The sequence below is a fragment of the Littorina saxatilis genome, linkage group LG14 (assembly GCF_037325665.1).
Source record: "Littorina saxatilis isolate snail1 linkage group LG14, US_GU_Lsax_2.0, whole genome shotgun sequence".
Taxonomy (NCBI): Eukaryota; Metazoa; Mollusca; class Gastropoda; order Littorinimorpha; family Littorinidae; genus Littorina; species Littorina saxatilis.
Window position 1 is genome coordinate 21,240,081 of NC_090258.1, and position 16,941 is coordinate 21,257,021.

At 41.3% G+C, this 16,941-nt stretch overlaps 2 protein-coding genes across 2 annotated transcripts in view; one reads left to right on the forward strand and one right to left on the reverse strand.

The window, feature by feature from the left end:
• The window catches only part of LOC138947339 (uncharacterized), a 112,327-nt gene that overhangs the window by 30,754 nt on the left and 64,632 nt on the right, over window positions 1–16,941 (reverse strand). The window contains exons 29-40 of the mRNA XM_070318797.1: window positions 13,169–13,404; window positions 11,907–12,437; window positions 11,267–11,395; window positions 10,180–10,305; window positions 9,438–9,566; window positions 8,831–8,959; window positions 7,329–7,583; window positions 4,986–5,102; window positions 4,553–4,681; window positions 3,380–3,499; window positions 2,861–2,983; window positions 2,256–2,516 (exon numbers count right to left, since the gene is read on the reverse strand). Of these exons, the coding sequence (XP_070174898.1) occupies window positions 2,256–2,516; window positions 2,861–2,983; window positions 3,380–3,499; window positions 4,553–4,681; window positions 4,986–5,102; window positions 7,329–7,583; window positions 8,831–8,959; window positions 9,438–9,566; window positions 10,180–10,305; window positions 11,267–11,395; window positions 11,907–12,437; window positions 13,169–13,404 (2,285 nt within the window). The remainder of the gene's footprint in view (window positions 1–2,255; window positions 2,517–2,860; window positions 2,984–3,379; window positions 3,500–4,552; window positions 4,682–4,985; window positions 5,103–7,328; window positions 7,584–8,830; window positions 8,960–9,437; window positions 9,567–10,179; window positions 10,306–11,266; window positions 11,396–11,906; window positions 12,438–13,168; window positions 13,405–16,941) is intronic.
• On the forward strand, window positions 14,187–16,516 carry LOC138946743 (uncharacterized). The gene has a single exon (XM_070318146.1). The coding sequence runs from the start codon at window positions 14,187–14,189 to the stop codon at window positions 15,351–15,353; it is 1,167 nt and encodes a 388-aa protein (XP_070174247.1). The 3' UTR covers window positions 15,354–16,516.

The following is a 16,941-nucleotide window of genomic DNA, read 5'->3' on the forward strand; positions in this document are numbered from 1 at the left end:
ACAAACATTACACAAAGATGTATTCTAAACTGAAATATTCCCATATTGAACACCAGTTTTGAATACAGTGTGATATAGTCCATAGTTCTACTACCAAACGTAGTACTCCGTCACGGCGGAGGGCTGACCGTGCACACAAAAGCGGACTCTACCAGATGGGTATTATTTTGGAAGAAACGGGCGAATAAACGAACGCAGTGTTAAGTTGTTCATCTAGGAATAGCCTTGAAGACTGCAAACCTTACGCTGATGATCACGAAGGCTCTCCTGCTACTCAGATGAGTCACAAAGTTCATTTTGTAAATATTCAGCATCATTATATTGGCTCTAGCTCTTATCAGAAATAATGCTACCTCTTAAAATTGAAATACATTATGCTCTGAACCAGATTGAGGAAGACTATTCCCCTCTGTTATTTTTTGTTTCAAGCTGTAAACACTATCACAAGCATTTTTAGCATAGCATTAAACCAAAAAGCACCATTAAGTTGTCATATTTTGCTCGTGCATTGCTAAATGTATGTAGATAAACTTTGAAAGTCAAAAATGGGGTTCTGGAAACTATGCATGTCACACTGAACTCGCACCACAAAGCGACATTTTTTCAGGAAACGCCTGGCACATTTTACTGGGCTGGGGGTTAGGAAGATTGGAAGGTCATAGTAACATAGTATACGGTTCAAATCCATTCATATTTTACAGATATTATGTAAAGACATCATACTTGACAAAAATATATCCATTGAAGCCAAACAACAATACTAGTCTTGTGTGAATTTATTTTTAATCAAAACTTACGTACATTTTGGACGACGTCTTTACTGGATTTAGGGTAGGGTTCATAATAATGATACTGTCACCAGCATCCTCGGCCAAAGCAGGTGCAAATTGTTTTGTGATAATCAAATGATACCAACTAACACATTTATATTTAAAAAGTACCAGTTTGAGTTCGTAATTTGGCTGAGAACTTCTTTTTTCAGAGGCAAGCGTCTGAAATGCTCGTGCATCACTCTTCAGGGTATAGTTGAATTTTGACTGAGAAGAGAAAGTGCGCCCTAGAATATTTCTCGTTAACATCGATTTTTATGTTTGGCAGGCCCCAAGCTTCTAAAAAATACCCATCTGGTAGAGTCCGCTTCTGGGTGCACGGTCGGCCCTACCCCGTGACGGAGTATAGCACATGTGTTAAACTCTATTGTAATTCAATCAAGTTGGCGTTTTAATGAAACAGATTGGTCAGAATGCCTAAACTCATAACAAAATTACCGGTCATTAATTGTCGATGAACACTCGCTAAAAAAGCTGGTGAGGCCCAATGATACAACCTCAGCTAGTCTCGGATAGATTTGAGGGTGATTTTACAAGTAGAAAATATGAAGGCCAACGAAATACCAAGACCATAAGTTATGCGAAGTGATGACGTCGATTGCTTGACGTAAGTTGATGCACGAATTCGTCCGGGCTTCTCAGTCAATGTTTTGGGATGGAAAGAAAAATGTTGTGAGTTTGCTGTCTAGAGATCGGTCAAAAAAGAAGGAAAAATTTATATGAAAGAAAACCCCCAGGAGCAGAGTGATAAGATAAGAATATGGAAACACATTTCTTTGGTACTTGACCCTCGGAGGTAAGTCAACTGAAAGTAGTATGTGAACAGGACTGCACCAATTCCGTCTGTTTGCAACCGCATAAAAGTGCGAAAGAGATCGTCGTCAGATTGAATTACAATAACATCGATAGGCTTCCATTTGAAATTTCTCGGTTGTCATCGTGGATTGACGCCCTCCCAAAGCACTGGGACCAAAACTCATGCACAAGCTACAACATGTCGTACAGAAAGTGCGTTTATTCGCCAGATTTCTTGATCGATTATTCAGTAAAACGCAAAATAACTGGTAGCCGTTGACTTTCAACTCTTGAAAATTTACATTGAATCATTCCCATACTACATTCGTAATTGGAATACAGTGTTTAACAAATAATCGATCGCTCAGTGCCTTCCAAGTTTTCACACGTCTACGTCTGTACCATAACCTTCCAAGCTTTAGAATGTCTCCATGTTCAGACGGCTATGGGCAGAATATACCTGCGCAGTTTTAGCGGCACAGACGACGCACGACCTATTATTTATGCAGCGATAGGGATTATGACGAGTACTTGACCTGTTTTCCTTTCATGCAACGTGTATGGGGCTGGGATAATCTGCAGTGCGTCGTCGGTCCTGCTGAAGTTACAGATGTGAGCGGAGCTCCTTACCTGCACAGAGTCCAGTGGATCTCTTGACGAATCCTGTCAGACACTGACACTCATAGCTCCCCGCTGTGTTCACGCACTCAGAGTGATCAGGACACGTCACACGTGACGTATTGCACTCATCAATGTCGTCATCACACGTCAAGCCTTTCCAGCCTGTCTTGCAGCTGCACGTCCCGTTCACGTGATCACAAAAGGCGACATATTGAGTGTTGCACGTGCAGTTATTGCTGCAGTTTTCACCGTAAGTGCCTTCGGAGCATTCTGTGTCAAGACAATAAAGACAATAAGAACCGACAGGAACTTAAAGAAGGGAGAGGTATATTTGTGAAAATGTAACACTCACTTTGCGTGCGCATGCGCATCCAAAAAACTAAAGACGTAATAAGTTGGTTTCTTGCTGTTTTCAACGTCCTTTCAACCGATATGGCTATTCGGGACTGATGCAATTGTGTTCCCCGTCTCAGTTTACAAAATGTGAAGAACACCAAAATGCCTGCTACATTTCTGAAAGAGTTTCATCAACATTTATATCCGGCCCTGCAGAAAATAGATTTCTACTCAGGGTGAGTTCAAAATAATGCTTTCAAACAGAAATCATGTCTAACCTCTGCACGTCCTCTGGTCGTCGTTGAGAAGGAAGCCATCACGACAGCTGCAGAGGAATGACCTGCCGTCAGCATTTTCCGTGCACTCCTGGTCACATGCGTTGTTTGCACACAGGTCCAAGTCTGAAGAATACGATGAAACGGGTAAATGACTGCAGAACGGTAAAGCACAGGACAGTATTTATGTAGGCAATGACTCAAGTAGCCAAACATGCCTTAGACCGACCAGATAAAAACAATTGCAAAAATAACAACACATTAATGTGACATACCACTTCCAGGCAAAAATATTGCACTGGGAAAAACTTGCACTGCAGACATTAGTTATCATGAGCAGATACACTGCTGATATAATTTACAAGTTAAATTTCGTACTTATGACTCGTATATGAATCAGCCATATCATCATTATGTAATTTACAGTGAACACTCATATGTTCTTGGGCTTACCAAGACATATGAAAGTTCTTGTAATTCCCTCGGGCATGAAACATATGAATAAACTCTAAGAGAACTTACCAATCCATTCACAAGTGTTGTTGCTCATGATTTGGTATCCATTGTTACAGAAGCATCGTTCCTCACTGCAACCGCCGTTCTCTGACGGGCAGTCCGTTCTGTTGCAATGTGCTGATGTCCCTGTTCAGGTAACATGGAGCCATGATTTCGACTCGGAAAGAGAGAGAGAGAGAGAGAGAGAGAGAGAGAGAGAGAGAGAGAGAGAGAGAGAGAGAGAGAGAGAGAGAGAGAGAGAGAGAGAGAGAGAGAGAGAGAGAGAAAATTAGACAAGACGAGACAGTACACAATCTTTATTATCGAGGGTAATAGATAAGCAATAATATATGCTTTTATACAGACTGCTATGGAGACAGAGTGAGAAAGCGGACAACAAATAAGATTGTTGCTTTTAACTTTCCTCCGAAAGCGGCGTATGGCTGCCTAAATGGCGGGGTAAAAAACGGCCATACACGTAAAAATTCCACTCGTGCAAAAAACACGAGTGTACGTGGGAGTTTCAGCCCACGAACGCAGAAGAAGAAGTTGCTTTTAACGTCCCTTAAAGCCACACTAATAGGTCATCGAGGAGATGTGAGGGAAGGTGGTTGAAAAACAGAAAAAAAGAAAAGAGTCACACACACTTTGAGTTTTCTTAAAGCCATATGTACTCGATGACTATACACGCTAATTGCTTTACCAACAGCTGGAGACAGACTAAATTAAGTTCCCTGCAAAATATTGTGGTCTAGGACCCCTTAAATGTTGAGATATTTGAATTTTCATTTTGATCTGGATCGTCCTATTTATAGATTTGGCAACACATGTAACGTTGATGCAAGGGAGAGAACACCGCGGCTTTGTTGACATCCTCACTTTTTCAGAGGCTAGAACAAGCTGTAATGCATGTATTATGGTCCGCGCATGGTGACGTATCGTCATTATATGGTCTTATGGTGCGTTTGACATCGATTGTGGGCAAACTACACTTTGTAAACACGGGAGTGCGTTAGTATGCCTTTAACATCTGTATTAATTTTCTGAAAAAAGAAATAATGTGCTTGTATTTGAATGATCGAATAAAACTATGCTCATCTGCGATTCAGTGTCGGCTTTTCTCTGTTTCCTATCTTTTAGCTTTTCTCAAGATTATATTTATAGAGGTAGAAGAAAAAAAAGGCAAATCCTAAGACTTACTTGCACAAGTGACGCCGTCATTATCCAGACTGTAGCCAGCAATGTCGCAAGAGCAGCGATAGGATCCTCGGATGTTGTCACAGCTTTGTGTGCACTGATTGGTGACAGGTATCGCACACTCGTTGATATCTACACATAGATAAATATCTCACTTATTTTGGGTAACACAGCAAGAATAAAACCTTTAACACTTAAAAAAAAGTAATATGACTAAGTTTCAAATAATTTTCTTCTCTTCAGTGCAGAACACACAGAGACGTCCTGTAGGGACAGCCAAAAAGTGAGAGAGAACGACAGCGAAACAAACAAACAAACAAACAAAACAGAGGAAAAGACAGATGCAGACAGACAGACAAAAACACAGAGACGAAAAGTGAAAACATACATTCTTGTAAACAGTCGCTGTTTGTAAATATATGCCATTTTGTCTTACCATCGCACTTAGATGAGGTTGCGTTGAAAGAGAAGCCCGCGTTGCACAGACACCGGTAGCTGCCGACCGAGTTCTCACATCTTTGTTCGCATGGGCTGCTGTCACACTCGTTTACATCTGAACAAAAGAAACAATGCTCTGGTAAAATTCTGAAATCAAATGAATTGATTAACACAAAACAGCCTTCCACAACAAATATAGAAAGCCATATACACACCATGGCTTTGTATTTATATATTTGAATAAAAACCTGGTTAAACCACACACACACACACACACACATACACACACAAAGCGGTATACGTTACAGTGTGTCTAATAATTATTGAGGATTTTGCCTCTGATTTCAAACTAGTGGTACATGTTCCTAGCATATACACAATTCACGGCATTATATATATCTATGCCAGGCTTATTGATTGGCATGTCCGAAAAACATGGTCGATTTGTGAATGATCTCCCTTTGATCGTACCAGACGACATTTATTGCCCTTTGTTGCAAAATGTTCTTTTTTAAAACAAATTTGTGTTTTTTGACAACTTCAAATGGAGCACTTTTAAAATAAAAGTTGCAATTACAGTCTACGACATAATTCTCCGTAGAGAAGCATATCTTTTGATTCGATTATGTGAAAACAAGCACGCATGATACAAAACAAGAGCCGGGAAATCTAAAATGTTTGACAAAAACATGACCATGGGTTCTTATCTTTGCGCCCTGACAAAACCAGGTAATTCAGTCAACTGCCAGTGGCTTGAGTTTGATCAGCTAGTGTAGCAGTACGCAAGATAATAATCTCAACTGAAATAAAAAGGTTAAAGCGGAAGTAAATTCCACTATTTCGTCAAATGGACTGAACGCGATTACACACAGAATGCCTTTTTGCTCGTCCACTGTAATCCTCATAACCAGTAATTGTGTAATAGTTTTTGTAATGTTGTCGGCATTACCACCAACTATACTGCTGATCCTGTCTGTTCGTACTTATGACCAAATTCAAAATATCGTCCTCCAGTAGGGGTGTCCCCAGTAAAAAGCAAATTACATTAGCGTCCCAGGCAAAATGTAAACCTAAAATTGTATTTGTTAGACCTTATACAGCGGCATTTCTCATAGTATTGATTGTTTATGAAACTAACACGGATTCCCTGTAGCGCAATAAGCCAAAATAGATCTTAACACTAAAATATCAGCACATTTTTCGAGAAAAGCCTAGTTTTTTTTATATTTTTTAATTTATTTTTTTATTGTTTTTTTTTTATTCAAATAAATAACAACAATTAACAATATCTCATACAATGAATTAAATACACCTTATCGAGTACAACAAGCTAACTTTTTTAACGTTATGTTCTTCGAACACTCACACAAAAATGCTTCTTATCTGTAACTGCCTATTAAAAGTACTTTCCAACGGTAAAAACGAATTTGTTTTTTTATATATACATAAAATATATATACTAACGCACATCTTTCCGATTAAGATAATGTGGTTCAATTTATACATAGTTGCCTTTTTCACCATTACACAATCCATACCAAATAAAACATCACTAACTTTCAAAACAATCTTAATTTCTAAAGTACGAAAAATAAATTCTTCAATAAACTTCCAGAATTTGTATACAACCGGGCATTCAAAAAAGAAGTGTTCCATTCTAGTACTGGAACGAACAAAACATAATCAACAATCGAAAAATATTTTGCGAAGCTGTCTTTACTTGAGTAAGTGTAAAAAAAAACTAAAGAATTATGTACTCACCAATACACGGACAGCACAACACTACTAAATCAAATTTTCGCTTATAAAATTGTGGTATGTCCTCGTATTGGTGATTACAGAACTCTTTTGTTTTTTTAAACTTTGTTCGTCTCACCTAAAGTCACTTTGTTGTTTAGATTTCGGTAAGTGTGACACTGAATTTCGCACAAGTTTTAGAGCCCCGATGTCTCTTGCGGTAATTGTCAAACTGAGAATAGGGAACACAAGATACAGCTATGTTACTTGATTGTGTAAGCAGGGAAAACAGTCTTCTGTCGTTTCATACAAGAAACATCTCTGTCCTGATATTTGTACTTTTTACTACAAGTAAAATACTAATTCTCAATAATTTGTTGACAACCTAGCTGTATTTTCACCCACATATCGCACGTATAGTGCGTCACAACTAACGAGTTAGCATGGGAAGCAAAATGGCAGCGGTGGTGGATTTTGATTTGAGGAAGTCACGCGAAAACAACGAGCATTTGTACAATGATGATGTGTAATTTATTTGTCTGTGTAAGGTTTGCTTTTTGGGTGCGAGAGTTAAGTACCAAACTTGTACACGTTAATCAATTACCTTGACAAACACCGCTGACGTTTGTGAAACCTGATGAGCAGCTGCACCTGTATCCGCCTGGGAAATTAACACAGAAGGTGTTTTGTGCCTGACACGGCGCCTGCATCGTGATACATTCGTTGATGTCCTGGTCACAGCGCAATCCTTCCCAGCCTGATTTGCATACACATCCGGTCATGACGTCACAGTGGGTGGAGCCCAGACCACAGGCACAAGTATTGTTACATTTCTCTCCGTACGTACCCGTTGGACAAGCTGTAAGAAGACGTGTGATCAAACCAATGTTGACAGAAATAAGACGAAGAATATTTCCTAAACGTAAAGCCCGCTTCAGGGATGCGCACCGTTTTCTGTTTTGTGCTGAGTTATGGGATATACAATAAGCTAACAAATTTCCCCACTATCAAGACAGACTGATCAGATCTCTACAAACTATTTGGACAAGCTGCTGTATGACTACACCCTATTTGTCGAAGTACACTGCACACATATTGATTGGGTGCAAACTACTGCTCTATCAAGAAAGATAGGTTCTCCTTAGTTTTCAAGACTAATTGTTACTCTCACGTAATTCCTGATCAGACACTGATTGAAAAACATTTGCAGGCACGGCTCTAACATAAATCAGTATATTAATTAATATCTAGTGAACAGACCAGTCAGAGGGATGCGACGTCACAGAGAGAGAGAGAGAGAGAGAGAGAGAGAGAGAGAGAGAGAGAGAGAGAGAGAGAGAGAGAGAGAGAGAGAGAGAGAGTCAGAGGGATGCGACGTCACAGAGAGAGAGAGAGAGAGAGAGAGAGAGAGAGAGAGAGAGAGAGAGAGAGAGAGAGAGAGAGAGAGAGAGAGAGAGAGAGAGAGAGAGAGAGAGAGAGAGAGAGAGAGAGAGAGAGAGAGAGAGAGAGAGAGAGAGAGAGAGGAAACAAAGCGACATGTGTATTATATATACACACATACAAACGGACAATAATACACACAATAAAAATCCGAAATAAACAGTGTATTACCTTTGTCTTCCTCATTTACTTATTCAGACGATTATAGTAATCATGTATTCTTAATCTTATGATAACAATAACATAAAAAATACGAGAGTATACAAACACACTGCGACAAAACTTAATTGCAAACATATTGTATAATTACATATTCAAATGACTCACTCCCGGCCGCGCCTGGCGGGTTCAGGGTGGAGATTTTTCCAGACCTGCCAGTGCCTTATTCCTCTTCGTGTGTACACGCAAGCACAAGAGCAAGTGCGCACGGAAAAGATCCTGTAATCCATGTCAGAGTTCGGTGGGTTATAGAAACACGAAAATACCCAGCATGCGTCTCCCGAAAGCGGCTTATGGCTGCCTGAATGGCGGGGTAAAAACGGCCATACACGAAAAATGCTACGGGAGTTTCATCCCATGAACGAAGTAGAAGAAGGAGAAGGAGAAAGAGAAGAAGCATAAGCAGAAGGAGAAAGAGATGAAGAAGAAGAAGAAGAAATGACTCACGTAGACAAGAGTGTCCGTCATTGTCTAGCATGGAGCCAGTAGGACATTTACACCTGTAGCCCCCTGCAGTGTTGACGCAATCGCTGTTGTCACTGCAGCCTGAGGTACCCAGGCTACATTCATTTTCATCTGAAAATGAGCAAAACTCATGTAACACCTTTTCTTACATTTTCAAAGCAGTACCTGTAACATCAATGATCACATGTTCGTTTGGATATTTGTGAAAGCGTACACATCTTTTCGCATCGTTTTCGTAAACCACTCATTTGTATGGCCCTTATGCTTTATCAATGTTCATGGGGTGTTAAGTACTGGGAAGCATGTCAAAGCGATGCTCACCAGTCAAAATACCTCCAGTCATTGGGCTCTTGAATGTTTGTTAAGTTTTTCTTGTGACAGGAAGCGTTCCTCATAACGAGCATATGCAATTCGTTCAAGCTTATACCGCACTTCACTCCATATCCAAGCGTGTGGTACATCTTCAGTCATTTTCAGAGTTTTTTGAAAACCTGTTTCCGGTCGCCTTTTATTGCCCACGGACAGATTCTTCTAATCATGAATGTTTTCACCGTTTGATGACTTAGAGAGAAATAAGTAACACACTTACCCTGACAGGACTGGTTATCTGCTTCCAGAACATAACCAGTCCGACAGAAACAAAAGGCACGGTCAGAGTCGTCAAGGGAACATCCATGATCACAGGTGAGGCCTTCAAACTCCGCACACACGTCTGCCACTGCAACCGTAACAGGTTTGTATGAAATAAACATTGTGATGGTCAACTTTTTTTGAAATTATTCTAGTTCATTGGCTACTTAATATTGTCTACGCATTGTGAACGTACATTTTAAATCCCAATCTACTAACGATACTAGCAAGATAAATTTGCTATGTATGTTAATGTCTAATGTTCAATGATAATTTCAGTTTCGTTTACTGTATGAAAAAATTAACACTTAACGCAAGGAACGTTACAGTTCATACATTAGCAGTGCATACAGCAAGTTAGGTCGAGTAACTCTTTCTATCGGTATCGTACGCTTTTGACTACTAAGTCAAACAACAAAAGGACATACACATTATCACGTTCCAAAGAATATATTATTATAACTGAAGCTGAAATTTGTGCACATGCACTTGTTTTTGCCTTTTAAAGACATATGAGACAAAAGTCCCGTATGCAGCAGAACATACACTTTCTTTTAACCTATATAATGCATTATGACATGTATCGATAGACATGTGCATTTGACAACACGGTTGCAAAATGCATTGACGTGATGCGCAAATATATTATCTTTGTTTCGGTTATCCCAGACATAAAACGAACGGATTTTAACCGGGCCTACCTTGACTGCATGTAGACCTGTCGACATTCAACCTAAATCCGTAGCGGCATTCACAGTTGTAGGAACCGGGGACGTTCGTGCATACTTGTCCACACTGATTCTGAGTGCTGTTGCACTCGTCAATATCTGCAAAGAAAAAAAACAAAACAAAAAACAAACAAAACATAGTTGCACAACCTAAAAAAACAAAAACACTTCTAGATAAGGGGGGAAACGTATTTTTCATTACCATCTGAAGCTGTTCACAGTTTAAATGAAATATTAAAATGCAACGCTTATGTCCCCACTCGGCTGCATACGTTTCGACTTGACTTCATTTGTTTGTTTGTTTGTTTGCTTAACGCCCAGCCGACCACGAAGGGCCATATCAGGGCGGTGCTGCTTTGACATATAACGTGCGCCACACACAAGACAGAAGTCGCAGCACAGGCTTCATGTCTCACCCAGTCACATTATTCTGACACCGGACCAACCAGTCCTAGCACTAACCCCATAATGCCAGACGCCAGGCGGAGCAGCCACTAGATTGCCAATTTTAAAGTCTTAGGTATGACCCGGCCGGGGTTCGAACCCACGACCTCCCGATCACGGGGCGGACGCCTTACCACTAGGCCAACCGTGCCGGTACTTCATTTGTACAATGACCTCAATCTCATCATAACATAGAGTGTATATAAAGAAAAGTGGAGTGAAGTTCAAGGGCTGCAATGAAGGTATCTAAATCCCTGAATCCTTGCTATAGCTTCAACTAAGATATTTTCAAATCTCTTGTTCAGGTACATCGATGCTGTTCAACTACAAAATTGCAAATATAAGAAACCCCACTAAATTGACAAACAGTAGATCTATAAACAAGTAAACTGATATATTGTTGACTACGTCTTGTATCATATCAAAATGTATTTTACATCAATTGTTTCTTGACAAAACAAGTCTTGGGGATGAAAGGCATCAAACCTTCACGGGGCATGTCATGGAGGCAACACTAAAGAGAATGCGTTAGAAGATTTGGTTAAGAAACCATTTTGTTTATAGGCTGACCAATATGTATCAATTTAATTAATCTTAAAACATTATCAAGTGGCACCAGTGCATTTCCCGTCGACACGCGTGTAGCCGTTTTTGCATGTGCAGTAGTAGCTGCCAGGAACGTTGGTACAGTCTGCAAGCTCTTGGCAAGCGTTCAGCATTGACCCCTCACTGCATTCATTTATGTCTGAAATATATAATGCGAACAAGTTGTCAACATGTTTTGAAACAGGTTGAGAGTTTTGCCCTTTTGTTTTCATTAAAGAGAGAGAGAGAGAGAGAGAGAGAGAGAGAGAGAGAGAGAGAGAGAGAGAGAGAGAGAGAGAGAGAGAGAGAGAGAGAGAGATGGTTTCTTAATTCATAGGGCCATTGTCCCGAAAGAAGGAGTGTGAACAAAAAAATTAACATTGCATATAATGAGAGAGAGAGAGAGAGAGAGAGAGAGAGAGAGAGAGAGAGAGAGAGAGAGAGAGAGAGAGAGAGAGAGAGAGAGAGAGAGAGAGAGAGAGAGAGAGAGAGAAAACACACGAGTATACTGCCTACGTTCGTAATTGTAGGCGAGTGTGCACCTTTCTTTGTCTGTTTCTTTGTTTTTAAACTATTTCTTTTATGAAAATCAAAGTTCCCTTTTTTCTCTGTCTTCTTGTCTTACTTTTTACTCATTTGTTCTCTGTTTATAACATTTGTGTCACATTCACCTTGGCAGACACCATCAGAGCTCTCACTGTAACCTTCAGAGCAGAGGCAAATATAAGATCCATTGTTGTTGACGCAGAGTTTCCCCTCCCCGCATACATCCGGGTTCTCCTCGCACTCGTCCACGTCGTCCTGACACTGGCTTCCGGTCCAGCCCGCCTGACAGACACAGCCGGTGACAGGGTGACAGCTGAGGCCACGCCCACTGCATAAGCACGTGTGACGACACTCTGGGCCATAGCGAAGTTGGGGACACGGACTGCACGTGCGTTGATCGCTGCCCATCATGTGACCTGCATAGCACGTGCAGGTGAAGCTTCCATTGTTGTTGATGCAAGACTGGCTGCAGACATTCTCTGCGCACTCGTCTCTATCGACGCATGTTTTGTTGTTCGCAGTGTCTAGGATATACCCGTTTGAACAGAAGCATTGCGCGACAATGCCACCCTGGTCGTCAATGACGTTTGTGCAACCTTGCTCGCATCCAGCATTGTTGCACAGGAATTGGGTTGCGCTGTCAGCCTCACAGCTTCCTGAGAAAAAAAACATCAATTGAAGTCAATCATATTAAGACAGGCACAGCTCCTGATGATCCGATATCAAGCCAGCAGCCAGTACTGCTATACAGGTTGGGGGTTTACTTTGTCAACTATACAGCTCCATGAAATCAAGCACGCCAAGTTCCTGGCGATCACATACGCGCTCACGCAAACTAATCGAACTGTACAAGGATGCATCAAACAAGAATGAGCGTGCCTCAAAGACAAAATCCCAAAATGTCATATCATTGCACAGAGCAACACTCATGTGATTACTTGCAAAATAAGCAAAATAACAAGGTTGTATGTTAAACAATCTGTACGCAACGATTGTTCTCGTTAGCAACCAAGAAAACACTGATCAACATTGACGAATACAATGTGACGTTATAATGGATTATTTTTGCGCTTGTGACTCAAAGCTGGGCGCTATTTGATGTTCTGTTATTTTCCCATTTAAACCCAAAACTTCATCGAGTCGTCACTCTAAAGTGATTTTACTGGAATGACTGTGATGTAGGCCAAAAATAATAAGGCACATAATATAAAGGCAACACATTTAGTTCGACAATGCAAGAAGATAGTGAGGTTAAAAATATTCGTATGGCTTTAATTGTGCAAAACGTACACATTTTGAAGGATTGCAACAATAAGGAACGCATTCACAAGATGGTGTTCCTATTGAACCATTCGCATCACAGAAGATGCACACACACTCGGCTTACCTTTGGCAGCCAGCGTGTAGCCGGGAAAGCATTGGCACTGAAAGCTTCCCTCTGTGTTGAGACACTGTTGTTCGCAGTCGTGAGTTTTTTCCGCACATTCGTTGATGTCATCACAGCTGACGTCATCCTTGCTGAGGCGGTAACCATTTTGGCATGAACAGGCGTAAGAGCCAGGTGTGTTGGTGCACAAACTTGTGCAGTTGGACTGTCCGGCACACTCGTCTACGTCGATGCATCTGAACACATTAAATGCACGCTTTTGTGAACATAAAACTAATATATGTCAACCTCAAATCCAGTTTTATCTCCCACAATTCCGAGAGGAATGGGTCACGTGAGATAGAACGCGGGAATACGTCAATGAACGAATGGTTTTCGTCCTGTGAAGACATGTTGGTGCACTGTCTCTCTTTGCTTTACTTTCATTTTTCTCTAACCTTTCTCTGTACAAGCTTTAGTTGTAGGTTAGTTGAAGTGTATTGACTATTTGATTGTTTATCATTGTGTCAACTTGCAAGGTAAGGAAACACTTTGGAGTTTTCGGTGTTTGTTTGTCTTTGAACCGGGAACGCGTCGTTTCGCGTGTGAATTTTATTCGTCGAAGCTAACACATGGAAATGTTACTGGCGTCAGTCGGCTCGTTACTTGTTTTTGCAGGTGTGACCTAAGGTCAGTCGGGATCGGTACTTGTTTTGGTAGGATGACATATTATTTTGGCTACGGAAATGTAGGACACGGTTTGCTGACACAGTCAGTCACGATTTGCTGACAAAGTCAGTCACGATTTGCTGAAGCAGCCTCTTTGTTTTTTCAGCAGCTGTCTCGATTACAGCAATATTACTATCGCCTAAGGCGAACTATGGGCCACAGAAGGCCCGCTGTGCTAAGGCTGGGCACTAGTCCATTGAAGATTTGAAAATCTTTGGAGTGGATTTTGAAATGTTTCATACTGCAACGGGGGCGCTTGTTCGTCTGCAGGAATCAATATAACTTTTTCGTGTGGTTTTTGTTCGGTAATATGGCGGACTCGGGAGGTGGTGAATGTGCTGCTGGCGGGAAGAAAACCGGCAAGAAATCGACGAAGGCACAACCTTCTGAAGTGATACCGTCAGAAAAGGCGGGAGTTGATAAGTCTCTTTCGATAGAGAAGAGCTCGTCTGGCCCACGTGATTGTGAAGTTGCTCTGAAAATGGACAAAATTTTGGAGACAATGACTGCCTTGTCTGGCAGACTATCTGATTTGGAGAAAGTTGGTAAGCTTAATGCGACGCCTGTTGCTTCAACATCGCGTGCAACCGAGTCACATGGAACCGAAAGCAGTTCGGCGCAAGAGTCGCAAGCGGATGGAGAAGACGGTGCTTCGGTTAGATTTGCTCATGAGCAGTTCGAAAATGAGTTTGATTCGGCTGAAGACACGGATGTTGCTTCGGACAATGATTTTGACGCAGGCATAGTAGTGGATACAGTTGGCGAGGGGATTCATCCATCTCTGGCAGATCGTTTTGAGGAAGGACTTCTTCTTCCATCAGATCGGGCACGTGTGCGAGACACTCTTCAGAACTATCCGCGGCCCAAAAATGTCACGTCGCTTCGAACGCCGACTCTAAATCGTGAATTAAATGGCAAACTGTTAGACAAGTTTGCAAAGAAAAGAGACTCGAACCTGTCCTTTGTTCAGGAACAAGTAGGTTGTGCGCTGAAAATTATCGCTCAGCTTATGTCCGACCTCAAAGAAAAACCAGCAAGTCGGAAGATGAGTGAGCGTGACAGCTTTAGCAAACTGGCCGATGCGGCTCGCCTTCTTATGGCTTCACACAAGGACCTGTCACAAGTGCGGCGCGAAGCACTCAGGCCGACACTTAGCCAAGACTGCAGGGCCTTATGCAATGTGCAGCTAAATTTCAAACTGACGTCTAACGAGTTTTTGTTTGGGGAGGATCTAGCGAAAAGGGTCGACGATGCAGTGAAGAACAGAAAATTATCATCCACATTGTCACAGTCCCTTTCAAAAAACGCCACCAGAGGTCGTCAGTTCTACCAAGGGCGGCCTCGACAACAGTTTCAGCAGAGACAACAGTACCAGCAGAGAAGAGGTTTCTCCAACCGACAGACAGGACACAAATTCTCTCCCAAGTTCCACTCCCAACAGAGCGGGATTCCCTCCAAGAAAACAAAACGGGATTAGAATCTGATATTTGTGCGCCAGCTGTTTCTATTTTAAGGGAACAGGTTAGTTCAAAATGTGTGAATACTCCTGAGAACTTTCATAGTGGAAAAGTTGCTGATCATTTAAATAGTTGGAGACAGTTAACTTCTGATAGATGGATCCTTCAGCAAGTCGCAGGAATTGAAATTGAATTTATGATCACTGGTGAACACATTCCAGACAGGAAAGAAATTAGATTTTCTTCTTCCGAGGATGAGCTAGTGGCTAATGAAGTAGCGAAGCTAGTGGAGAAACAGATTGTTCAAGAGGTGGATCAACGGCCAGATCAACTTTTATCAAGTATTTTCTTGCGTCAGAAAAAAGATGGTAGTCAAAGGGTGATTTTAAACCTAAAAAATTTGAATCAGACAATTGAAAAAATTCACTTCAAGATGGATACATTAAAAAACGCAGTGTCATTAATGAAAAAGGATTGCTTTTTTGCCTCAGTTGATCTAAAAGATGCATATTTCTCCATACGCATCGCTCACAAGTTCAGAAAATATTTCAGATTTCAGTTTCATGGCAAAACTTTTGAGTTCCTGGCTCTTCCACAGGGATATCGTGATTCTCCTCGCATTTTCACGAAACTACTGAAGCCTGTATTGGCCCACTTACGTTTATCTGGCCATACCCTTCTGATATACATTGATGATACCCTTTTGCAAGGAGACACTTTTGAAGAATGCCAGGCAGCAGTGTTAGATACATGTGCTTTGTTGGATCGTTTGGGCTTTACTGTGCATCCTGTGAAGTCAGTATTTACACCTACTCAATGCATTGAGTTTTTAGGGTTTCAGCTTGATTCTCAGAACATGTTAGTTTCTCTGACCCCCCGGACAGTTGATAAAATTCGCACTAAGTGCGCTGATTTAGCTGGAAGAACGAAGTGTACAATTAGGCAGTTGGCTGAAGTTATCGGATATTTAGTGGCTGCCCAACCGGGTGTTTGGATTGCACCTCTCTTTTTTAAACGATTAGAGATCGCAAAAAATCAAGCCCTTGCTGTTAGGAAAGGTGACTTTGATGCAGAACTTGTGGTTTCAGAACAAGTTCGTTCAGACCTTCTCTGGTGGATTGATAATGTCAAGCAATATCCTTCCCCTGTTAGCAGAGGCATACCTCCGGTAATAGTAAAATCAGATGCTTCGAAAATAGGGTGGGGGGCGGAGTGTCAGGGTAGCACCACAGGGGGAATGTGGACTAAGGAAGAAGCTTTTGAACATATCAATTGTTTGGAACTTAAAGCAGCCTACTTTGCCCTGAAATCCCTTTGCAGGGGATTATGTCACTCTTACATTCAGTTACTTACAGACAATAGCACCACTGTTGCTTGTATTAATAACATGGGCAGCACAAAAGTTTTGTGCAACGACATTGCCAGAGACATTTGGTTGTGGTGCTTATCACATAGTAATTGGGAAACGGCAACACACTTACCGGGTTGCCTAAATATAGAGGCAGATGCAGAATCCCGTGTGGATAGACACAACATTGAATGGCATTTGGACACACAAGTGTTTGCAGAAGTCATCAATCGGTTTGGTCTCTGTGATGTAGACTTATT

What these genes read in the sequence shown, in the direction of transcription:
- LOC138946743 (XM_070318146.1), top strand. Translation starts at nt 14,187, where the DNA reads ATGGCGGACTCGGGAGGTGGTGAATGTGCTGCTGGCGGGAAGAAAACC.